This window comes from Balaenoptera borealis, assembly GCF_965194805.1.
Source record: "Balaenoptera borealis genome assembly, chromosome: 7".
Taxonomy (NCBI): domain Eukaryota; kingdom Metazoa; phylum Chordata; class Mammalia; order Artiodactyla; family Balaenopteridae; genus Balaenoptera; species Balaenoptera borealis.
The window spans coordinates 71,140,433-71,154,484 of NC_138864.1; the positions used below are offsets into that span (position 1 = coordinate 71,140,433).

The 14,052-nt window shown below is 39.2% G+C and overlaps 1 protein-coding gene across 1 annotated transcript in view; it reads left to right on the top strand.

Moving 5' to 3' along the window:
• Nucleotides 1-14,052, top strand: part of LOC309631707 (serum paraoxonase/arylesterase 1-like) — a 45,122-nt gene that overhangs the window by 7,510 nt on the left and 23,560 nt on the right. The window contains 7 exon segments of the mRNA XM_082398554.1: nt 3,694-3,763; nt 5,483-5,538; nt 6,789-6,885; nt 6,888-6,977; nt 10,032-10,158; nt 12,970-13,139; nt 13,142-13,169. Of these exon segments, the coding sequence (XP_082254680.1) occupies nt 3,694-3,763; nt 5,483-5,538; nt 6,789-6,885; nt 6,888-6,977; nt 10,032-10,158; nt 12,970-13,139; nt 13,142-13,169 (638 nt within the window).

Genomic DNA, 14,052 nt, shown 5'->3' on the forward strand with positions numbered 1-14,052 from the left:
CTATCAATGCAACCAACATCATCTCCATCTGATGCACTAGCCTACTAATTCCACAAAACAATTCAGCAGACATCTACCAAGTACCTTCTTTTTTCCTCGAGTGCTATATTCATGTGGGAAGTCACAGGGATGAATAGGATGCAGTATTCACTCACAGATTTCAGAGTTTACTGTGAGCAATGAGACCACAAACTGATTACTGTAAAACAATATGGTAAGAGACTCGGTAGATGTATACGTGAAGATTCATGAGGATAAATGAAGGAGTTACTAATCCTGTCACAGAGGGTCAGTAGGAGCTGCAGACCGTCATGAGTAGGAATCTTCCAGGTGGGTTAGCAGGAAGGAATAGGTGGAGGGAAAACTTGCATGAGAAAGTGATGTAGAGAAAAGGGTCCTTGGTTTCATGGCACCTGATTTCAAATCCCAATTCCATCCTTTTAAGGATAGTAGGACCCAATAAGGAATATTGAATAATGAGGAGTGTGCAGTGGCAGAAGGTAGACCAGGCGAGGATGCATATGGCCCCAAGGAAAGTTCCAGAATGGATTTCTTAATGCATAGCTAAAGATTCTTGCTTTCTTTTGTATGGAGCTGGCATGTATTTGCAAAGAATAATTCATAGCAGGGAGTATGTGATTTCTGGCCAGAGTTCAGCAGCTTATAAATCAGCAACACATCTCAAACATTGAACTTTATCCTTTAGACCTGGAACATTTGGACTTAATCAAGCCCTTGACAAGATATTTCCTGATAATTGAAAATAAAATAGAAAAATGTGAGCTGGATTATAGTAACGCAAGCTGAATTGTCTTCTGGCACTTCCTTCAGCTTTTTGGAAGTGGTGATACCGGTAAATTTTGCTGGGCAGAGGACCGAATGTGATCTTTGCATTCATACTTCAGTTCTAATCCCAGCTCAGCCACTTCATAATTTGGTAGCTTTGAAAAACCACTTAATCTCAGTCATCTGTAAAATAGGGAAAACAATACCTCAGGGAGAGATTAGAGGATTAAAGCAGAGTAATTACAGTACCTGAATTGTACTAGTAATGATTAGTCTGTTGAGATTTGACTTCTTTTGGCCACAGATTTGAACCCAAAGCAACTGAGTGCTCACTTAATGCCTCCTTACCTACTGTGGGCTCCCTTTAACTGTGATTATTCTGCCTTTTCCAGGTTAGAGATCAACATCCATGAGAGAGAAGCCTAAGTTAGAATACGGGCCGATCAGTTCTGCTTTTCTCTGCCCTCTGTGAACACATCACATTTAATGAACCTTGCAAGCCAGCCTGCATACCTCTTCTTCCTGTGTGATTTTGACTCTAAAAAAGCTAATTTGGCTATCCTTGGCATTTTTCCCAAGTCTTGACCCACTCACTGATTGCACATCACTGACTTCTTCTGTGTCACTCTTTGTAATGTCCTTGATTATGACCTCCAGTCTTAACATCTTGTACCTGTCCTTTGAGTTCCTTGGGGCACTCCGTGTATATTCATGGAGGTTTCTGTAGACCAGTGTTTTTCAAAATGGTGGATCACAAAATCAATTTAGTAAATTATGATCAACACTTACCTATTTATTTATTTATTTATTTTTATTTTATTATTTTTAAAATTGAAGTATAGTTGACTTACAATATTATATTAGTTTCAGGTGTACAACATAGTGATTCAGTATTTTTATAGATTATACTCCATTTATAATTATTATAAAATATTGGCTATGTTCTCTGTGCTGTACAATATATCCTTGTAGCTTATTTATCTTATGCATAGTAGTTTGTACTTCTTAATCTCCTACCCTTATATTGCCCCTCCCCACTTACCTCTTCCCACTGGTAACCACTAGTTCTCTATATCTGTGAGTCTGTTTCTCTTTTGTTATTTTCATTCATTTGTTTATTTCTTAGATCCCACATATAAGTGATAACATACAGTATTTGTCTTTCTATGCCTGACTTATTTCACTAAGCATAATACCTTCCAGGTCCATCCATGTTGTTGAAAATGGCAAATTTCATTATTTTTTATGGCTGAGTAATATTCCATTGTGTGTGTGTGTGTGTGTGTGTGTGTGTGTGTGTGTGTGTATATATAAATAAATATACACACATCCTCACCAATATTTGTTATTTGTATGACCAGCATCTTTAAATAAATGAAATAGAATTGAATAGAAAAGTTAATTTATTAAATGTATTAGGGTGAGTATCACTTTGTGAACTTTGTTTCAGGTGTGTGTGTGTGTGTGTGTGTGTGTGTGTGTGATGTGTGTTTCTACCATGCAAAATGCTTTTCCTAACGTGGGTCTTAGTCTGAAAAGTTGGTAAGGCTGCTCTAAACGTTCCCTTTTATTTCTTTATTGCAAACTTTTTTGATTATAACGTCAGATTTCCATTGTTGAAATATTTTTTTGTTTCTCAGGTCATGGGGGCAGATCCCAAGTTTCCTTTGAAGTCTGCTTTCTAAGTTTGTGTCCATCATTCAAGGACCCACCCTCTCCTTGCAGGCCAGGCCTTCCTCATCTATCCATTCACCTCTGGATCTCTAGCACCCAGGTTCTCTACTCTGTGCCTCAAGGTGAACTGTGGTGCTTTAACAAAGCTGATTACTAGACCCCACTGCTAGCCTCTTAGCTCAGACCCTCGTAGAGGGTAGAATTGATAGCCAATGGCATGATAGTAGGAGCATGCTACATTTTTATCTGAATGAAAAGATGCAATAATCAGTCACCTCCAAATTCCTATTATTTTATACCATATTGTTAGGAATTTTATGCAAAATGTCCAGTCACCCTTAGCCCATCTTCCTCCTTCTATGAGACTAAATTATCAGTAAGACAAAGTGAAAACTTTCTCTGCCTGTCTATCTTTAGTCAAATAAGATTTCTAGGGATTGTTGGATAATTGTTGCTGCTCACTCTGACTATATTGTATCATTAGTTCTCAAAAGATGTTTATTGTTTAGATCTCTTGGCTGTGCTAATGTTGTGGTCCATTTCTTTCAAATGCTGCGTCAATAGCTCTGTGCTGCGCAGGCAGCCTGCTGGTACTTCCTTCTCACATCTGTTCTTTCTTCCTTTGTCCTTCACTCAAATGTTCCCCACAATGTTTATGCACTCAGATTTAGTAAGTCACTTTTGGGTGTGTGTATGTGCGATGCCTTTTTATATGTTGGCCTTGGGTATGATTTTCTGAAGTTATGAATCCTTTAAGCACACCTGCATTTTTCAAGTAACACACCCGAAAGCAGATGTCTAGTCCAGGCTTTGGGGCCACACTGGGCAGATGGGCAGGAGGCCCATCTGTCAGCAGCCCTAAAACATCAATGGAATAAATTGGAACCCTGTTGCTATTTAACCCAAATTTCCACTTAGGACTCCTGACACAGCTGATGAAATAGTTCCTGTTCTGCCAAAGGGCACAGAGTCCTCAAGAGGACACTATGTATCTCCTTTGTGTATCTACCCACCTCTGCTAAATAAATACTGAATGTTGTGTCCAGGGACCCATGTGTCTTGCTCAGGTCTGGTCTGCTAGAATTGCTCAGGTTTCGGGGACCACTAACCCTGGGGTTGAAACCCAGGCAAAAAGTACAGTTAAGGAGAACTTTATTGGCTACTTACCTTTGCAACTTAATTATAATTTCTGGACAGTTTTATGCGTAGTTGATTCCTTTTTATCTCTCCCAGAACAAGAAAGAATGCTTCCCAAGGGTAAAATTGGTAGAACTTCCTAACTGTAAATTAGGAAAAGGAATAGGTAAGTATTTGAGAGGAGGAAGTATCTCGCTTGAACTTGAAGTATTATCGTCCGAGTTACTTGACTAATATACTTGTTAAATTTTGTTCAAAAATAAAACTATGAACCAGGAGAGTATTATTAAGTCCGTAGTTAGTTATGAATACCAAATTACTTGACTTTTGACTTTACCAACCTACTGTCAACGTTTTTAACTGTTTTTGATCATTTGTTTTTGTTTGGTCCGTTTAGCAAAAACAATAGTCAGACAGTGTTTGATTTTATGGTAATATAACCTGAGCAGATGGCAGAGGAGGGACAAAAGAGGAATAAAAAGCAATGAGTAAAGGGAAAAATTTTTAAAAGACCTCACACACCTTTGCAGTTACCACAGGGCTTCTCCTCATGCATCTCTCTTTTAGTATCTGGGAGGAAAATTTTTCCCAGAAGCTCTCAGCAGATTTTCCCTTAGATCTCATTAATCAGAGCTAGACAACAGGCTGGTGCCCTAGCTGCAAAGGAAGCTGGGAAAGTAATTATGGGCCTCCTTTGTGGAAGACTGACCCTTCCGCAAAGATAAAAGGGCCAGGGAATAGCAGCTGGTAGGCAACCAACAGGAGTGTCAGAGGACTCAAGTCCCCATCTGGCTTCAACCAACCAGCTTTGTTATTTGAGAACAACTTGTTTGACATTCATGCTTTTGTTTTTTGGTTTTTTTTAAATTTTTATTGGAGTATAGTCGATTTACAATGTTGTGTTAGTTTCAGGTGTACAGCAAAGTGAATCAGTTATACATATACATATATCCACTCTTTTTTTTTTAGATTCTTTTCCCATATAAGTCATTACAGAGTATTCAGTAGAGTTCCCTGTGCTATACAGCAGATTCTTATTTGTTATCTATTTTATATATAGTAGTGTGTATATGTCAGTCCCAATCTGCTTTTGTTATGTTTTGAGGGTTTTTTTAGAATTATTTATCTCAGTTGACTGAGGTTGGAAAGGCTAGACCACGTGACTTAATGCAGTTAACATCAGTAAGCTTGGTCAGATATCTTATAGTGTAATCTTTTTTTCTAGAAAACAAACATGATATTGATATTAAATATCACTGGATATTTGAAAAACAAACACCTCCACTAAAATTATTAATACCAAATCAGAAATCCCATACGTCTCGAGATTGATTGAAATCCAAAAAATTTACAGGTACTTAAAGCATAACTAATTTGGTGATATTTTATCGATGTTTATATTAATAGTAAATGCATATTTGGCATATGAAATGTATCCCCATTTTAACCAAAGCATTTGGAATTTGTTTACATTTCCAATAGGGTTTTCAAAGAGTTTATTTGGTTTGGAATTATTAAGTATCAACATATACTGGGAGTTTATGTCTTTAAAAAACAGCAGGCTATTTCAAATTACTGTACCTTTTGTACATTTAGTGAATTTCCATGTACTTTAAGAGGTTTGGGGCTCTAAGGAAAAAGTTCTAGTCCATCAATTTAAAACAAATATATTAAGTGTACATTTTAAATATACTTTATTTCAATATATGAATTGCTTTTAATTTTTAAATCATCACCATTAGTCAACTGGAATAAATAAATGAACCTATCAAAGAAGAGCTAAATATGTAGCCCTATTTTCAAGTTAGAAGTGATAAAGAAAAGGACCCTTAGCTTCCTGCAACAGTATGAAACAATCTGTGCTGTCTTTTCTCTTTTCTGACAGAAACTGGCTCTGAAGACTTGGAGATACTTCGTAATGGACTGGCTTTCATTAGCTCCGTAAGTGTTTCCTTTCACTTACTGTGCTCTGAACCATTTTCTAGGACTGGCCGCTTGTCTTTTGTTTCAGCCTTTTTTATACCAATGCCCATCTTCAAATAAAATGAGCAGTGATATGGTTCAAAAAACAAACCGTATATGCATTCATACTGATGTTACGATTTTGATAGTATATGTTCTATGCATATTTGTATTCCTGTGTGTACAGTGAACTCTTATATTACCCTTTCTTCCATTGTGGCAATTTGTGAGTCCAGTGAGTTCAAAAATGGCTTCCCATTCATCTGTCTATTCCTTGAAGCACTTAAGTGGTATGTTCAAATATTTGCTGAATTGAGTGTATATATGTGTGTACGTGTGTGTATATATATATCCCCTCACACATCATTTAGATTTGTGTCTTTTTTTATGCTTTTCAGAATAAGCCTTTTAATTTAAAATCGTTGATACTTTATTCCACAATTTCCAAACTTTGAAGAGAAAAGCCACCATGTTGTTGAACCTCTCCTGCGTATAGATCATTGCGGTAGGTGATATAGCTCAAAACAAAATAAGTCAACAACCTAGTCTAGGAAAACAGAGTTGATAGGATACAGTATACAAGTCATCCAGCCATTGAGAACCCTTTGCTTCCTGTTGTAGTTCATTCAATCCAGTTTTCTCCTGTGAAGATGGAAGACTAGTCATCCTCTGCAGAAGTGTCTTACAAACTCTTTTTTAGAGGAACAGAATATATATTTCCAGCAAAATCTTATATGGGACCCAGATATGTAAAACAAATAGATATGTGTCGTTGTTCTACCTTCAGGCTAAGAAAGGAGTTGCTCCCTGGGCTTACTAGACTTCCCCTAAACCTCGTCTTTGAGATGCTTCCAATGAACCTGCTAGGGGATGGTTTAAAAACCATAACCAATGTTCTGTCCGTGTTCCTTGCTTATATTATTGAAGCCCATTCATAAATGTTTCTTTGGTCTGCTCTTCTTTTTTTTAATCTTTGTCATGGGTTGGTAGCTTGATAGCTGTGATATTCGACACACATGGAAGGGTCTGTGCCTGTTGTGTGGGGTCACCTGGTGGAGCATGTGGCTCCCGGAGACCCCGTGGGCCTATTGCACGAGCCAACTAAGAGGCTTCCCGTGGGGCCCTGTGGCCGGACCCAGACAGTGTGAACCCATGTGCCATCTACCACCTCCATCAGCATTTGAAGTATTTATAAAGTGCCTGTGTTTTCTCCTCCATTATTCTCTAAGGGATTAAAATATCCTGGAATAAAGAGCTTTGAACCCGATAAGCCTGGAAAAATACTTCTGATGGACATGAACAGTGGATCATGTCCACTGTTGAAGAGGCTACAACAGTGTTGGAACTGAGGATCACTGGAAGTAACTTTGATTTGTCTTCATTTAACCCTCATGGGATTAGCACATTCACAAATGAAGGTAACAATATTTATTTAATGTTTATTTAATGTTTAATGTTTGTTAAAAATAAAGCCAAATTTAAAAAAACAGAAAAATGTTAATGAAAGAATATTTCTTTTCATCCAACTAAAGTATAATCATGAACAATGTTCTTACTCTGGGTTTTAAACTTACCCTCATGTTAATTAAATATAACGTTAGAACCACGAAAGGCTTGAGAATGCTGAAATATTTGAGATTTGCAAAACAACTAATTTTTAAAAATACCAACCTTCACATTATCTCTGTAATTACTATAGTAATGATATTCAGCTCTAATCATTATGGTTTTTTCCAACTTAAAGAATTTTACAGATCCAGGCATTTACAGGAATAGATTTTTCTAATGTAAGACACCTGCAACCTACAGATCCACTGACAGATGGTCACTTTCAATGTCTCCCTGCCCACTGGTGCCTCTGGTTGTCTTCAAACTACTTCTCCACATTTTAACATGTTGCCCCACCCCTTATGCCTTCATCCCACTTCTTCCCTTCTTTTTGCAGCCATTTCCTTGGTCTCTACATTAACTCTCAATCCCGGTTGCACACACAAGCACCTGGAGAGTTTTAAAAAGGCTGATGTCCAGGTCCCAGCCCCAAATATTCTGATTCAGTTGGTCTGAGGGAGGCTTGGGCGGTAGTGCTTGTTACAAGCTCTCCAGGAGATAAAAATGTGAGACCAGGGTTGAGAATCAACCCTGTCGTCCATCTCCTCATCAGACAGTCCCTTCTTCGGTCCCTGCAGACTTTTCCCATTTTGGTGGGCTAAAATTGCTGCCTTGAAAGTTATCAGCAATGTCTCTCTCTCTCTTCCAACTCTCCCCCTCTGCCTCTCCTTCCTCCTTGCCCTCCCCTCCTCTCCTCCCTCCCTCCCCCCTTCCTTCCTCCATCTCATTTTATTCTGTTGACCCCTTTCTCCTTCAATTCACTCGCCCCTCCCTGATACTGCAGTACACTTATCTGTTCTTATTCTGATTCTGCTGCAGGTTGTCTCCCCTCTTTATTATTTTGTCACTCATTTCGAATTCTCTGAGCATTCCCCAAAGGACCAATATTTTGCCTCCTCTTTATTTTCTCTATTTCAGAAAGTTCAGCCATGTCACAACTGTAACTGTGCTGGCTCTCTAGGAGAACACCCCCAAAGTGGATGATGATGATGATGATGATTTTAATCAGCTCTTCAGTTCCCTCCCTTCAGCTTATTAGATACTTCTATTTGGGTTCCTCTGCTATAGCCACATTAAACTCAAAATGTCGAAAAGTAATTCTTTATCCTCTTATCTTCCATTCTTCAGGTTTACCCCATATGACTTCTCTTCTTCCATATATGTATATATGAAATATACATATATCCATATATATTTCCCTTTCAATGACCTCTTCACCCATTTATCAACACTATATTTTATTTTCAAAATATTTTAAGTGCAAAGGAATAGGGTGTTGTGTGTGTGCATGCTCTTTTAAATTAAAATGGGAAAAGTAACCACATAAATATTACACAAGTGCTCGTATAAATTGCTTTTGCATTAAACACTACATCGTGGATTCCTTTCTCTGACAGTGCATTTAGAGCTACTTTACAATGGCTCTTTAGAATTCTGTTGTGTGGGAGTACCATAATATAGTTCATCTGTTGATGGATATTCAACCTGTTCCCACCTTTATGCTCATTGAAAACAATGCCAAAATAAACATTCTTGTACATATAGCTTCTGTGAATACTTCCTTAGGATAAATTCCTAGAGGTGGAATCTGCTGTGCAAAACGTGAATCCGGGTTTTAATCCTCACTTACGTTTGATTTCCGACTCCCATATTCCTCAGCCATCATCAGGGACTTTTGATGCTTCCTGTCAAATACCTCTCTTGTCCTTTCCTGTCTTTTCCTGTCAGTGCCATCTTCCTGGTCCAGTCCCTTCTCTCCACGTGCCTGGATTACTGCCATACCCACAGGTCATGTTACTCCTTGGTTGAAAGCCCCCTATAAGTAAGCCCTGGATCCCTATCCTAAGCCCTGAAGACTGGCCTTGGCTCCTGTTTCTGTGGCTTCAGTATTCCCACTCTTTCACTCCTCCAACCACAACCTCACCATTAAGTGTTCCAAGGAAACGCGTGCCTCAGGCCCTTTGCACGCTCTCTTCCTTCAGCCTGGAGCACTCTTTCCCCAGATATTCACATAGTTCAGTCTCTCATTTCATTAGATATCTGGTTTGACATCATCTTCTCAGAACTTCCCTGACTCCTGTGAAGAAGACATCTCATTACTCTCCATCCCTTTATCTGGTTTTGTTTTCCCTTTGTAGCACTTAGCACCAATTAAGATAAACATTTGCTTGTCAAATGGACTAATGGGAAGCTTCATAGCTGGCTTTTCTGTTCAAATTTCTTCAATTCAACCTCCTAAACTTTACACTATTTTCCTTTAAACACCAGTTCAGTCACGTCAAAGCTTTCCGAAGACTCACTGCTTCCAAAGGCAAAGACTATGGCCTAACTTCACTTGCCGGTTCTGATCATACCTTCTTGACCACTTAAACTGGTCTCTTTCATGTCTCAGAGTTGCACTGACTCCCAGAATCTGCTTCCCTTTGATATTATCTCTCACATGGTCTTTTTATGGAATTGATCATCTCACACTGTGTAAATTACACCTGAGCACACCTTCTCTTATTGATATTCTTCACATCTTTTATCTCTTTTATCTCAGTGCTGCATCTTGCTGAGACCATTTGCAGTAGAAAGCTTAATAAGCTCTTTGGAGTTTTAGTGTCAAGGGCTGCTCATTCTTAAGTTGAGGATTTTTTTTCCCCTTGTGGAGTCTGGAGTTTTTAGAGACTGTCACTGGGTCTTCCTTTAGCCATTTTTCTTTGGAGCAATCACAAATGCTTCTCTACAAAGAGATGAAAATATTCCATCTGCCTGATACCCTAAGTACTGGTTGGAGGTGGGTTGAAATTGCTTTCTGGAGACAGGTCTGACAGCTGACAGCTCGGTTAATGTTTCCATTTTTGTTTTTAATCTCTTCTCAGATAATACCGTGTACCTGCTGGTGGTGAACCATCCAGATTTTAAGTCCACGGTTGAGTTGTTTAAATTTCAAGAAGAAGAAAAGTCACTTTTGCATCTGAAAACCATCAAACACAAACTTCTGCCCAAGTACTGAGATATGTCATATTTCTATTTTCCTTTAACACCAGTGGATGGTTAATCCATTTTTAGTGTTTCCTTTTGGCAGGGAGTGGGGGACGGGGTGGGAGGATAATGGCAACTCCCCTTTCTAATGATCACAAACTCCTCCAAGTGTTCTTCTGCAGAAACTTTTTTTTAATATAAATTTATTTATTTTATTTATTTATTTTTGGTTGTGTTGGGTCTTCGTTGCTGCATGCAGGCTTTCTCTAGTTGTGGCTCGCGGGCTCAGTAGTTGTGACTCGCGGGCTCTAGAGCGCAGGCTCAGTAGTTGTGGCTTACGGGCTTAGTTGCTCCGCGGCATGTGGGATCTTCCCGGACCAGGGATCGAACCCACGTTCCCTGCATTGGCAGGCGGATTCTTAACCACTGCGCCACCAGGAAAGTCCTCTGCAGAAACTTTTGAGGACTCAAGCCCCTCAGAGAAGACCCATCCTCTTCCTCTCTCATTTCCCAGGTTGGCTGGATGCTGCTTTATGGCTCCTGGCCTGCCAATTGAACAGATTATTTTATTAACTTTTTACAAATATTTTCTTTTTTTTTAATTTTTATTTTTGGCTGTGTTGGGTCATCGTTGCTGCGCGTGGGCTTTCTCTAGTTGCAGCGAGCAGGGGCTACTCTTTGTTGTGGTGCACGGGCTTCTCATTGTGGTGGCTTCTCTTGTTGCAGAGCACGGGCTCTAGAGCTCAGGCTCAGCAGTTGTGCACAGAGCACGGGCTTAGTTGTTCTGCAGAATGTGGGATCTTCCTGGACCAGGGATTGAACCCGGGTCCCCTGCATTGGCAGGCGGATTCTTAACCACTGCGCCACCAGGGAAGTCCCACAAATATTTTCTTAATTAGGTTTTATTTCTATACCAGTTTGGATTAAAGAAAATGAGGCCTGGAGTATTTAACTTGCCTCAGGTGACACTGTCAATAAATGGTACAACTGGAACTTTAACCCTGGTATCTGGAGTCTGGAGCTTGTGCTCTGAGTCACTATGAAATAGTGAAAACTTATTTTATTTGTTTTACCATTTAATCTTGGAAATCTTAATTTTGTCCAATTTCCCAGAGTTAGAGTATTTTTTTTCTGGGCAATTGCAAATATATTGGTCTTTGGCAATATAGAAGCAAACTATAGTTAGTGCCACAATTAACTAAAATTCTACTCTCTCAACCCAAGGATTAGCCATGTATATTTTCTGCTTTGTATTTGATGGTTGTTTATATGGTTGTCTACAACATTAATATTCCAATGACTAATCTATTATAATTTGAGCATGTTATTAATAATAATAACAACACAATGGTCATTATCGGTCATTTACTATATGCCAGGGCATGGTGCCAGGGTCTTTGATTCATTATTTCATTTTATTCTTACCCCAGCCTTTCAAGGTATGGAGAGGCTCAGAGTTTAGTGACCTGCTGTGGCCCCATGGATGAGAGCAAGCAACTCCAGAATTCAAATGGAGTTCATCAGATTTCAAAGCTATTACTCTAAACCCTTCTGTTCTGCTCCTTTTTATGAAAAATAGCAAAGGATTATAAAGCAAACTAATTTCAGAAATCTACCTTTAAAAAAGAGAGGAAAAACCCCCAGCTTGCAGGCTTATGCCTGAAGCCTGTACAGACTAATCCTAAATTCCTAGACCCTTTTTCTCATGTAGTAACTGTGGCTACCACTGATGGAGGCTTTGTCATTGGCAGGCTCCCCGCAAAGCAGACAGCAGGCATCATCTCGTTGTAATTCCCACTGCAACGCCACAAATGAAGATTCTGACCCTTAGTCTTATACTAATGAGCTGTATGACTTTGGGAGAATCATTTAACCTCTCTTTACAGATGAGAAAACTGAGGCTCTGCACGCTTATCAAAGTCGCCCAGGAGCCCAGAGCTGCGTCAGAGCTGATGTGCTGGCCGTGACGCCCTCCGCAATGGAGCGGAGATAATTCTCTCCCAGATAACGGCCCCCGGGAACTTCTGTCACCTCAATCAGCACAGAATGACTCACTTATGTGTTCGCTGTTGTACCTATTAAAGCAGAAAAATAGACTCATATATCTTAGATTTTCAGTAACACAGGGAGAATCAAAATCAGAACAACAGCAACAAAAAAGCCACAGCATCCTGTTTCTGAGCATTCTTGCTCACAGACATTTCACTCCATTTAGAATTATGAAACTTTGCGGCTGGATGTGTGATCCTGTAAGGCTGAAAGATAGACCAGCCCATCTACTCCTTTTTTATAGATAAGGAAACTGAGGCCCTGGCATGTGAAATGATTAATTTTCCCTAGATCACACAGCTAATAGTAGCAGAGCTTTAACTAAAATGAAAGTCTCAAGATTGCCAGGGTTTTTTTCCACTGCCTGATGCTGCCTTGGACTGTTCTGTATGAGCATAAGGAAATGTGTGGCCCTGATAATGATTCCTGGCCTCATTTAATGTCTGTGGAGTTTAGTCTATCTAAACACACACACACACACACACACACACACATACATACACTTTTTTTTTTTTCACATACACTTTTTTAAAGACACAGTTTATAGGATTTTTATGTTCCATTGCTATTAATTAATAACCTTTTAGGGTTTCTTAGGGTAATTATTGTCTTTGAGGATTGTATAGGTTGGACTGATTTCACATAATTCTGGGCCGTAACAGCTATTGTGAAGGCTCCATTCCACTTTTTGATTTTACAAGTAGACATTAATGAATGCCAGTGCATAATCCTGTAACGTACCATGCCTTCACCTGCATGTGTCATGTGTGTGCGTTTGAATTGCAGTTTGAATGGCATTGTCGGTGTGGGACCTGAACACTTCTATGCCATCAGTGATCACTGTTTTGTTGACCCCTACCTGAGATCCTGGGAGTTGTATTTGGGTCTAGCGTGGTCATTTGTTGTTTACTACAGTCCAAATGAAGTTCGAGTGGTGGCCAGCGGATTTGATTTTGCTGTGGAATCAACATCTCACCTGATGGCAAGTATGTGAACTCTTTAAAATGCCATGCATGTCCCCAGATTCTCCTTAGACATCTTTAGAGCATGTTTATTTTCTAAATGATGGGATGCATTTTAACATGTTATCCCAGTAAGAGGATTAGGGAAAATGTAAAATATCTTAATTTTTCAGGGGGTAACATATATCAAATCAGAATTATCTGTTTTGTGAAGGCATACTCTTTTTAAATTTCTTTTTTGGGGAAAAAAGTGCATTTCAAGAGGGGGTACTGCAATAAACATTTAGTATTACTAAACAGCTTTGCTTTGAGGGAAGATTTTTGAGTGTATAATGAGATTAACAATTTGTAGGTATGTATATATCAGTAGTGCTGGTTTGTGACACGACAAAAAGCTTGTACCAAAAATGTAAATCAAGGCACCACTTCCTTCATAAAGAAAGTGTTACCATGGGGAAAAAAATGAGCCTCACTAAGTAGTGTGCTTAGTGATGTAGTTGATTTACATTATTTTCTGGTGGTGACCGTGAAACAATTCACAGACCAGCAGTGGTTTGGGGACCACACTTTGGGTAGCATTGGTGTGTATATAAAATCCTCCTCGTCTTGTATCATGAAGGATTTGTAACATACTTAGAAGGTTAGTAACATATTTAGAGGGTAGTAACATATTTAGAGAAAGCAACACAGACAGTTTTCAATTATTCATATCATCTCCTGGTCTTCACACATAGCAGATAATCACGCAGTCATTTATCTCTTTGTCCTGGGGTGCACTGTGCTTAGACTGGCCACAGATCTTTATGATGAATGTGACATTGCACTCAGGGTAGAGGGGAGGAAGTCTCCTCTCAGATACAGGCCAAGCACTTGTCTTCTCTTGTGCTTTCTCTGGCCTAAAATGAGG